The sequence below is a fragment of the Pristiophorus japonicus genome, chromosome 5 (assembly GCF_044704955.1).
Source record: "Pristiophorus japonicus isolate sPriJap1 chromosome 5, sPriJap1.hap1, whole genome shotgun sequence".
Lineage (NCBI taxonomy): Eukaryota > Metazoa > Chordata > Chondrichthyes > Pristiophoridae > Pristiophorus > Pristiophorus japonicus.
Window position 1 is genome coordinate 152,422,169 of NC_091981.1, and position 12,145 is coordinate 152,434,313.

At 45.4% G+C, this 12,145-nt stretch overlaps 1 protein-coding gene across 2 annotated transcripts in view; it reads left to right on the forward strand.

Annotated features, from left to right (window-relative positions):
- The window catches only part of LOC139264479 (thrombospondin type-1 domain-containing protein 7A-like), a 757,124-nt gene that overhangs the window by 720,666 nt on the left and 24,313 nt on the right, over window positions 1–12,145 (forward strand). For both annotated transcript variants that reach the window (XM_070881020.1, XM_070881021.1), the window contains one exon: window positions 7,707–7,880. In XM_070881020.1, coding sequence (XP_070737121.1) covers window positions 7,707–7,880 — 174 coding nt within the window. The remainder of the gene's footprint in view (window positions 1–7,706; window positions 7,881–12,145) is intronic.

Genomic DNA, 12,145 nt, shown 5'->3' on the forward strand with positions numbered 1-12,145 from the left:
CACCGGCAAATACTGTGCATAAAATAATGCCTTCAGCAGGCAGAACTGTACATGGTAGGGCCCACACGACCACAGAGGCCAGGCCTAGGGTGACTCAGAGGCCGTTGTGGAGTGCTAATGCGAATCCATTAACACCATGCTAGCGCTGCAGGGGCAGTCATAGAGCCCATCAATGTCGATTCAAGCACTATATGGAACAATGGGGCACCTTCAGTGAATGCGCAAGCGACCTCGGACTCACCACGTGGCAGTCAGCAGAGAGCGACCAATCCAGCGTGGATCACGCTGAACGAGCAGGAGAGGCAACCCAACCTGAGGATGAAGAGGAAGTGTATGGGGTACATGCCTTCACCACCAAAAGCCCTCTGATACTGTTAAAAGTTAAACTTAACGGCTTTCTAGTCTCTTTGGAATTGGACACGGGGACGAGTCAATCGATTATGAGCCAGAAGGCTTTTGAGAAACTGTGGAGTAACAAGGCACAGAGGCTAAAATTGAGCCCGATTCACACTACGCTGCGCACTTACATCAAAGAACTCATATCTGTTATCGGCAGTGCGGCAGTGAAAGTATCGTATGACGGAATGGTGCATGACTTACCACTATGGATTGTATCAGGCGATGGCCCAACGCTGTTCGGCAGGAGCTGGCTAGGCAAGATCCGGTGGAACTGGGACAACATCAAAGCACTATCTTCAGTAGATGATGCCCCTTGCGCCCAAGTGCTAAACAAATTCCCGCCATTATTTGAACCAGGCATCGGCAACTTCACAGGCACAGCTTGTTCATCACAAGGCCCAAGCAATCCCATATATGATGCGAGAAAAAGTCGAAATGGAGCTGGACAGACTTCAATGAGTCAAATCGAGTTCAATGAGTGGGCCAGTCCAATCGTGCTGGTACTAAAGAGCGATGGGACGGTCAGAATCTGCGGGGACTACAAGGTGACGAACAACCGAATATCATCATGTACGTCCACTGCCACCATTGAAAGCCTTAGGGCCATGTTCGCCACCCATGGTTTGCCCGACATCCTTGTCAGTGACAATGGACCATGTTTCACCAACTCGGAATTCAACGAGTTCATGACCCACAATGGCATTAAGCATGTCAGGTCTGCCTCATTTAAGCCCAAATCCAATGACCAAGCGGAACGGGCAGTCCAAACCATCAAGCAAAGATTGAAACGCGTAACGGACAATTCCTTGCAGACCTGGTTATCCAGGGTCTTGTTCAGCTACCGGAGGTGCACCCACTCACTCACCGGGGTTCCCCCTGCAGAATTGTGAATGAAGAGAGCACTCAAAATCAGGCTGTCCTTAGCCCACCAGGATCTCAATGATCACGTAGAAACCTGGCGGCACAAGCATAACGTGTACCATGATCGTGTGGCGGCATCACGGGACATTGAGGTTAATGATCCGGTGTTTGTTCTAAATTACGGTCACGGTCCCAAGTGGATTGCTGGCACTGTCTTAGTCAAGGAGGGGAATAGAGTGTTTGTTGTAAAATTTTTGAATGGGCAGACGTGCAGAAAGTACCTGGATCAGACCAAACTGCGATTCATGGACAACCAAGAACAGTTTGAAGAAGACCCTACCATCTACGATCCACCAACCCAACCAGCAACTGACCTCGCTGTCAACCACAAGGATGAACCCACCATGCCCGACAGTCTGATCAGACCAGCTGTGCTGCCATGCAGCAATAATCGAACCAACTCACCCATGCCAGGATTTCAACTCAGACGATCGGCCCGGGAACGCAGAGCATCAGATCGCCTCAACCTGTAAATAATTTGTACTTAAGACTTTGAGAGGAAGTGATGTTATGTATGTGAACCTAACCTATGTGTCAGACTTGCCACTAGGGGGCACACCTGTGGGAGACCTATGGGTCACCTGTGTACCCTGGAGCTGCTGCCTCACTTTGGAGTTATATTAAAGAGACCAAGGTCACAATAGTTTGAGCTTACAACACAGCCTCGTGGAGTTATTCTGAACTTAACAGAAAGTATTTTTGTTACAAAGGATATCTTTCTCCAAACATTACTCAATCTTATCAATCCTGGAACATTCCTTATATGGGGGCTTAATTTTCTCTACGCTATTTTAGTTCACCGGCCAATACATTTACATTAAAATCCTGTCATGGATGAATCATTAACTTATTTATTTTTGAAATGAGTTAGCAATTGTATTAAAGTAACACAGACAGGAATTTAACACACATACATTAACCAGCGCACTCAAAATCAAACAGGGAATGTTAAATCCTTGTTTTGAAACTAAACAACATTTAAGGCTGTGTTGGACAGTTCAGTACGTATAGGCAGCATGATTAAATAAATGAAGCAATTCACAACCTTTCAAAGGCTTGCTGAACAGAAATAAGTCACTTATGGAAGAAGATTACTGACATTTTCAATGTTACTTTTACATTAGACACGCTGAATGGAAACTGCTCTGCAATCATCAGTAATGTATTACCACAGTTACATTGATTTTTAAGTAATGTATAATGCATTATATTTTAATGTCTCCTCAGCATGTATTGCATTATTTGTCAACAGTATCAAAGTTTAATATTTATTATTTATACCCATAGCTCTAAATTTTTAAAAATATTCCTTGTGTTATTTTTCCTGCAGATTTATGCACTACTTTTTGCAGCTTCTGTTGTGGAACTGTGTGAGATTAATCTATACAAATAGAATTAGGAAACATGCATTATAATTTTTCTGATGAATATAGGATTATGTACATATATGGTTCATATGACATTGGACTATGAAAGCTCATTATCCACAGTTTAGAAAGTAATTTAATTGCTGATATTGAGTTCCAGAGCTTTAACTCTCCATGATATCTGTTATTATAGTGAGTCTACAGCACAAAGCTATCCATAATTCATAACCAAATAGCCAATCCCACTCTGAGCCTATAAGGTTAGCAGGTGTGAAAAATAGATATATCATACTGTGGTAAGGAGCACTCTTTTTGGGCTCAAGGCACAGTTATGAATTTGGTCTGCGGTATATACTTCCTTGAGTTTCGCAGTGTGAGTCACTCCCTTAAGTAGTTTAAGTGTCTTATTGTTATGGCAGTTGACTGACATTGCCCGATGTCTAATTGTGTGATCGTGTAACCCAGGAGTGTAACAATAGTACTCCCTTTTTATCTGAATTGAATTGTTGTGTATATTACACATATATTTCCTCAATCTCTCTTAAGTTAACATTCGGTGAGGCAAGACTTCTTTCAAACTGTTGTGCTGCTTTGTTCCACAGCAAGGTGAACATACAAAGTAATAGTTATGATTAGGTTCACTTTGTTCCTTTGGTACAATTTATCTTTGTGTAATGATTCAAAATAAAGAACACACCATGCTTTTGTTAAACAAGAAGGAATGGATTTTCCTTAATGGGACAGAGTTAAGACTTCCATCTATCCTTCCAACTCTGCCCCAATCCCAACCCACTTTCCTGGTCGGGGGTCATTAGTGATGCAAGGCAGGGCCCCAGCAGGATTCCCCGCAGCCAAAGGGATTTTGTCAGAGCCTGAGGAGAATGAGGTGGTCTTGCAACAGGAATGCTGCAATAAGACCTAAAGTGGCAATGAGGAGCTTTTAAGTGGACAGAAGAACAACAAAGGAGGAAGGAGCTGCAGCCCTTTAGGCATCAGCCATTACCCTCAACTTCAAGATATCCAGGTTGTTACTGTCGCTTCCCTGAGCCTACCGTTACCTCCCGACAAGCGATCCCAGGGAGTGGCATTAGGACGGGGGATGGGAGGGAAATTGGCTGGGAAGTTGATCCCAGTGCTCTCTTCACAATGGAGGAGGGATGTCAATCGATTTCACCATCATTTCCATCACTTGCTCACCTGAAATTCCAGATCGAGGTCTTTTAGCTAACCTTCAACATTCCAAACCACTTTGCTTCAGTGAAGATCCTCAAAACTTTCGCTCTAACTATTCAGACCCCTCACAGCCAACATGACACACAAACACCTATGTCTGCCCTATTTTAAAAACCTGACTACAGTCAATGTCAGCTTTGTGTCAGCCGTGGCTCAGTTGGTAGTATTCTCGCCCCAGAGTCAGAAGGTTCTGGGTTTAAGTGCCCACTCCAGGGACTTGAGCACAAAAATCTAAGCTGACACTCCCAGTGTAGTACTGAGGGAGTGCTGCACTGTCGGAGGTGCCATCATTCGGATGAGACATTGAACTAAAGTCCCATCTGCGCTCTCACATAGACATAAAAATATTCCATGGCACTGTTTCAAAGAAAAGCAGGGGAGTTAGCCCCGGTGTTCTGGCCATAATCTATCCCTGAATCAACATCGCTAAAACAGATAATCTGGTCTTGATCATATTGCTGTTTGTGGGAGCTTGCTTGTGCACAAATTGGCTGAAGCGCTTACTACAGTAGAACGTGATTACACTTCAAAAGTACTTAATTGTCTGTAAAGCGCTTTGGGATGTCCGGTGGTCGTGAAAGGTGCTATATAAATGCAAGTCTTTATTTTTTCTTTCTTTCAAACTCATTACCCCACTCCCCTCCCAGGAGCAGAATTCATCAGCTTAGCTTGGCAGTGACCCCTGTGGAATTCAAATAAATAGGATTGTTGGAGCAGTAATGACCAGTAACTACAAAGTCTAATTATCCTTCACAATCTCGGGAACACTAGTTCAGATGCCCATCGGAAACCCACACTATACCTGCCAGTCCAGTGAATTTAACCCCATGGAGCAGGTTTAACTCAATAACAATATTTGTACACAACTGTTCCCCTGTCGCAGCATAATCTGAACTCCTGAAACTTGACAGGCACAATTTAGTGAAATTCCTCCTCTTCATAATTTTCATGAAAAGGCAACATGAGTACAAAACATGATTTTCCCTTTTTATGCTCACTCTGGGTTTTCGCCAAAATTATTGACATGAGGAATTCCATAGCAGCTGGGAGAGTGGCAGATGGACAGCCTGCTCTCAGCCTCCAGCAAGCACAGCTTGAACTAATAAGTACGAAGTGCTTGAGAGAGGGTTTTCCTTGGATTTTCCTTCGTCCCACTTGGTGCCTCTTCAATTCAGATTGACTGAGAATATAAATCCAGTGGGCTGGGAATACGGAACCTGTACTAAATGGCACAACATACTGGTCCTACAATGTGCTGCAATACAATATCCACACAGGAGGGTGTCATGATGACTAAAGTAAATGTTGGTCCCTTAGAAGATGAGAAGGGGGATTTAATAATGGGAAATGTGGAAATGGCTGAGACCTTAAACAATTATTTTGCTTCGGTCTTCACAGTGGAAGACACAAAAACCATGCCAAAAATTGCTGGTCACAGGAATGAGGGAAGGGAGGACCTTGAGACAATCACTATCACTAGGGGGGTAGTGCTGGACAGGCTAATGGGACTCAAGGTAGACAAGTCCCCTGGTCCTGATGAAATGCATCCCAGGGTATTAAAAGAGATGGCGGAAATTATAGCAGATGCATTCGTTATAATCTACCAAAATTCTCTGGACTCTGGGGAGGTACCAGCGGATTGGAAAGCAGCTAATGTAACGCCTCTGTTTAAAAAAGGGGGCAGACAAAAGGCAGGTAACTATAGGCCGGTTAGTTTAACATCTGTAGTGGGGAAAATGCTTGAAACTATCATTAAGGAAGAAATAGCTGGACATCTAGATAGGAATAGTGCAATCAAGCAGACGCAGCATGGATTCATGAAGGGGAAATCATGTTTAACTAATTTACTGGAATTCTTTGAGGATATAATGAGCATGGTGGATAGAGGTGTACCGATGGATGTGGTGTATTTAGATTTCCAAAAGGCATTCGATAAGGTGCCACACAAAAGGTTACTGCAGAAGATAGAGGTACGCGGAGTCAGAGGGAATGTATTAGCATGGATAGAGAATTGGCTGGCTAACAGAAAGCAGAGAGTCGGGATAAATGGGTCCTTTTCGGGTTGGAAATTGGTGGTTAGTGGTGTGCCACAGGGATTGGTGCTGGGACCACAACTGTTTACAATATACATAGATGACCTGGAAGAGGGGACAGAGTGTAATGTAACAAAATTTGCAGATGACACTAAGATTAGTGCGAAAGCGGGTTGTGTAGAGGACACAGAGAGGCTGCAAAGAGATTTGGATAGGTTAAGCAAATGGGCTAAGGTTTGGCAGATGGAATACAATGTCAGAAAGTGTGAGTTCATCCACCTTGGGAAAAAAAACAGTAAAAGGGAATATTATTTGAATGGGAAGAAATTACAACATGCTGCGGTGCAGAGGGACCTGGGGGGTCCTTGTGCATGAATCCCAAAAAGTTAGATTGCAGGTGCAGCAGGTAATCAGGAAGGCGAATGGAATGTTGGCCTTCATTGCGAGAGGGATGGAGTACAAAAGCAGGGAGGTCCTGCTGCAACTGTATAGGGTATTGGTGAGGCCGCACCTGGAGTACTGCGTGCAGTTTTGGTCACCTTATTTAAGGAAGGATATACTGGCTTTGGAGGGGGTACAGAGACGATTCACTAGGCTGATTCCGGAGATGAGGGGGTTACCTTATGGTGATAGATTGAGTAGACTGGGTCTTTACTCATTGGAGTTCAGAAGGATGAGGGGTGATCTTATAGAAACATTTAAAATAATGAAAGTGATAGATAAGATAGAGGCAGAGAGGTTGTTTCCACTGGTAGGGGAGACTAGAACTAGGGGGCACAGCCTCAAAATACGGGGGAGCCAATTTAAAACCGAGTTGAAAAGGAATTTCTTCTCCCAGAGGGTTGTGAATCTGTGGAATTCTCTGCCCAAGGAAGCAGTTGAGGCTAGCTCATTGAATGTATTTAAGTCACAGATAGATAGATTTTTAACCAATAAGGGAATTAAGGGTTACGAGGAGAGGGCGGGTAAGTGGAGCTGAGTCCACGGCCAGATCAGCCATGATCTTATTGAATGGCGGAGCAGGCTCGAGGGGCTAGATGGCCTACTCCTGTTCCTAATTCTTACGTTCTTATGATGTAATGTGATGTTATTAACTCCCGATTTACAAGAAAAATTATTTGCAGTACGAGATTCCATGCATGACATATATACCATAAAATGCAAGTCCCCCTAAAGTCTCTTGCCACTCCTGCTGTATCTGCCCACGCTCCAATCACCGACCTGCATCTTGATGATGTTACTCTTCACAGCCATTGCCCTCCTGCACCAGCACGTGCTGTACCTTGCAGTGGCATGCCTCCACGCTGCCCATGGCCACCGCTCACTGCTCCTTTTATGGCCCCGACCTGCCGCTGATGTTCCCTCGTGATCGGGGCCCAGGGGAGGCGTGAGTTTGGGGCCAGTGGCCCAGGGGCAGCACGGACCAGCCCACACTGCGATAGGTTTGTGCAGCAGAGCTGGTCTCCAGTTATCTTGGTTAATCCTTGCCACTGGACCTAGCTCTGTCAAGCCCGTGTGGTGGCTGGTGTGCAAAGGCCACCCCACGTTAAAAAAAATTCACACACAGGCATCTTCCACTCTTCAGGATGTAGTTTGGATCTTTCATTGAAGAACCTGTGAACTCGTCCTTTTTTTGGCGTGGAAGAAAGTCATCCTCGTTTCGAGGGACCGCCTATGATGATGAAAATGCAAGTCTTACTGAATATTTTTTTACATCGGTGTTGAACTGAGACATTTTATTTGATGCTTGCAGGTGACTGTTACCTGACAGAATGGTCTGTGTGGAGTTCTTGTCAACTAACCTGTGTGAATAATGAAGATCTCGGGTTTGGTGGAGTACAGGTGCGGACAAAGGCAGTGATCATCCAGGCAATGGAAAATGAGCACCTGTGTCCTGAACAGGCACTGGAGACCCGTTCGTGTGCAGGTAAGTAGAGCTGCTTCCTCACGCAAGCCGACAAGTACAAACCAAGGCGGAAGAATTTCTCTGATCAATATGGGAGGTGAGATTTTACTTCGGTGGGGGTGGAAAAGTAAATCTGCCGCGGTATGTAACGGGCGGCTGATCTGCTACTACCCATTTTATGCCCCCACTGAAGTTTCACCCCCATCTGAAGCCATGTTGTAAATTAATTTCAAAGGAATGTGTAGCGAGCAGAGAATTTCTTCCCATTTCTTATTTCACAATTATCTCGCGCATAAAAAAAATCAGAAGTTCAATCTGGGTTTAATAAATCACTGTTACATGATAAAGATGTTATGATCATTGATATTTTAGTCTTTTATTAAAAGCATGACGGCCCTGAAACAATGCCATGCAGTAGAGGAACACGGACTGCAGGTCTGAAATTCCTCTCTCTACTATTTTAAGATGTTAACTTACTTAAAATAAATTGGCTAATGCCGCCACTGAAATAGCAGAGAGAAGAAATTTGCTGCATTTGTCTGTGACTATCCTATGATGCAACTTTTGAACCAAGAATGTTTAAAAGAAGGTAATAAAATATCATTAGGCACAACAGGTTTGTCTCTTTTTGATTGTTCCATACCCCACCTAGCCATCTTCTTATCCTTCATGCCTCTATCACTTCTCGCAGTAAAAACACACTTAAGTCCCTTTTAAACCCATTTTTGCTGACCACTTCAATTGCTATACCTCGTAACTTGTTCCTGGAGTCGATTACCCTTCATGTGATAAAAGTCACCAAATGACTGGAATTTTTAATTAATATTTAACCCTCAGGGCCAGAATTTACTGTAAAAATAACAGTAAAACTGACACCGATCACCGTTATTTATACACAAATTGAAAAGCAACTTCAGGACAGCGAAATTAAAAATGAAAATCCCAAGGTTGCTGTCCGAGATGCAAACTCCGTGAACTGCATGAAACCAGCATCTCGCCATCTGGCTCCCCATTCAGATGTATTCAACGGCATGAAGTACCAGTAGTTGCACTATAGATACAGACTAAACTCAACACAGAAGACTTGTCCTTGGTTAGGATTTGACATTGAATTCAATATTCTAAATTACATTTCCTAGTTCAGACTCTGCACTGTTCATTAGCGATTCTTCAATCTGACGGGTGAAGGAGATACACAGTTGCGTGCATTGTTCACACAGGTCCCAGGTGCCCTGAAGAGGCGCTACATTATTTGGACAGCGGCCGTGAAATTCAACCCCGTCGTGCCACGGTTTTGGCTGTTTTTAAAAAAATGTTGCGTCTGCCTCACTTCTCCCCATTTCCAGTGTGGTCCGTGCTGTTTGCCATCTTGATGAGGGTGATAGCGTGGGCGGTACGTGCGTGCAACTGTAGTATGCAGAGTAGGCAGATCGTGATGTCAGTCAGCGTGAAATGCTGTTTTGAAGCATGACCTGCCATTTTCAACGTCACCACTCCATTCAATGCTCTGTCCTAAACATGCACAGTGCTACTTAAAGGGATGCATCCAACTTGCAGCTAAGTTGCTTGTTGCTTTTGTACTTGCTCTTGCAGAGCTTATAGGAGTACTGGGTGGCTGTAAGAGATATCAGAAGTTATTAAGGTGTGCCAGGAGTGCTGTTGGACATTGGGAAGGCGTTGGTTATTACTGGAAGGCCTCTGAGCAAACCACTTGCTCCCAGTCATGGGGGCAGTACTTGCAATCCCCTTCGAACTGCAGCATGACAGGGAGATGGAGCAGAGGCAGCAAAGCAGAAGGAAGTGGAGGATGCGGAGAGGGGAGGTTCTCAGCAGGAGGCCTTACCCACCTAGGGTCTTCAGGTAGCACTTCTCCTAGCTGGGAGCAGTGTGGTTGGCTACTCTGCTCACCAAGGAGGTGGTCACAGAACTTGGAACCACACCTGCAGCCTCAGAGCAGGACGACGACGGTGCTGCCAGCGGCCCTCAAGGTGACCGTGGCCCTGAATTTTTTTCAAAAGTGGCTCCTTCCAGGCTGGAACAGGCAATCTAGCAAACATCTCGCAGTTTGCCGTCCATCGCTGTATCCAGGAGGGTGGCTCCTTGGTGACAAGGGATATCCGCTCTATACCTGGTTGATGACTCCCATCCGCAACCCCACCTCTCGTGGCCAGGAGTCATATAATAAAAGCCATGCTGCCACCAGGAACTTCATCAAGCAGGCCATCAGGGTGCTGAAGCAACAGTTCCACTGCCTTGACCACTTGGGATGTGCCCCCCAGTACTCACCGGATCGGGTGTCCCAATTCATGGTGGTCTGCTGCATCCTCCACAACATGGCCATTATGAGGGTGCAGGACTTGCCATCAGAGATTCTGCTACCACCTCAGGAGTAGGAGGAGGAGGAAATGTGGAGGCAGCCTGCACAACCACATTCTAGACAGGCTGTCCGTGAGCACAGCATCGGAATCATCAGTCTCTGGTTCCCCAGAATGAAACCCCAGATCCCCGTCGCTCAACACTTCCCCACCTTACCATTCCTCTGTTACGGAACATCACAGCGTTCCTTTGGCTACAATGCTGAAATGAAAGCCACCACAAATCCAAAATATGACCAACAACATTTATAAATCAATCTAGCAATACTACATAACAAAGTCAACTAATCACTCTTGTGCATTCTCTTAGTGCCTGTCTTCCTCGTGCCTTTGCCTGTCCTAATGCTCCTACCCCAGTGGCTGCAGCATGGCTGGTGGAAGACTGCTGGCTTTCAGTGGGGTAGCTTTGCATGATGACCTGGAGCAGCTATGGGCCTAGAAGGCCCGGCTGTAAACTGCACCACCTCGGCATTGGTGGTAGGAGTCTGGACTGGCTGACTGTCGGGCAACAGCAAGGGCACTGACAGAATGGCAGTGGTCGAAGTACGAATGCTGCCACCCTGAGAGAGAACAGCAAGTTTGTGCTCCACGGAGCCACTGCCACTTCCCCAGGTCAACGCCTCAGCAATACTAGTAATCTATTGGAGGACAGATTGCTGGACTGCTGAGACACTCTGCAAGCCACTTTCCACACTGCTATACTCAGCCACGATGGCAGCAGGCTGAGCTTGTGTGACAACAAGCTGAGCCTGGATGAGAGCAATCTGAGCTTGTTTGACTGAAGTCTGAGCTTCCACCGCAGCACTCAAACATTAGGTGGCTTCCACTTGTGCTTGAATGGAAGCTGAGACATCGGCCATCAGACTCTGCATCATGGTTGGGTCCACAAGTGAGCTATTGGAATTGCCCATCACTTCCATCCTGTTAATGAAGAGCCCCAAGCTCTGCACAAAGCCCTGTGCAAAGTTGATGCCGGACTCTTGACAGTGACAACAGGCTCTCTGGCAGGAAAGCCAATCCAAACATTTCTGTGTTCAGGCCTATCACCCTTTTTCTGTAGGCCACCCCATCGAAGTCCTCAACTGAGTCCTCTGCAGCAGAACTCATGTGCGACCTCCTGGTCCACTCCAGGTAGAGGACCTAGCCCTTGTACTAAGGCCTCTAGTGCTAGATCAGAGAACATTGCTGCTCTTTCTCTGCCCTGTTGAGCCTTTACTCAGTCATAGTCGCCTTGACAAGCATTTCCAGCAGTTGCTGAGTGCAGAATGCACCTCACCTTTAAGAGGTGCAGACTGCCTTTAAAAGTGGAAGCTAGCTTTAAATAGAGCTGGCCTCACAGGAACTTCGGCTCCCTGCTGAGCGCTGAGCCACTCAGCAGTGCACTGATGATGATGATGATGCATGCATCAACCATGGTAATTAGCAGGTAGTGCGAAGCCTGCATTACTTTCAATGGGCAGGGACAAATCACACATCACGATCCCTGCCCCCGTTTTTGAGCCGAATTGAATTTATGGCCCAGCAACTTTTAGTGCAAAAGGACATAGACATTGAATGGGAAAATGCAAGTCTTAACGGTGTGCAGCGTTCGTTCGCTGGCTACAGTAAATTCTGGCCCTCAGAATTTGAACCATTCCCACAATTTGTCTGGATCAGCTATCAATCCTCCTCCTAAACTTGAAAACTTTTACATCACCTCAAAATATCTTCTGTTTCCATTGAAGATTATATATGGTTGTAAATAAATTGATAATTTTTTCATCTTTTTCATGTATTAGCACAAATGGATATGTTTCCTCTTTGGCTCAGAAATAGTTATTTTATTTTTGATTGGGCTTAATGGCTGCCAATCAAAATGGTGGGTGCTCCCATTTACACTTTGGCCAATTATGTCTGATGTGAATTCAAAAA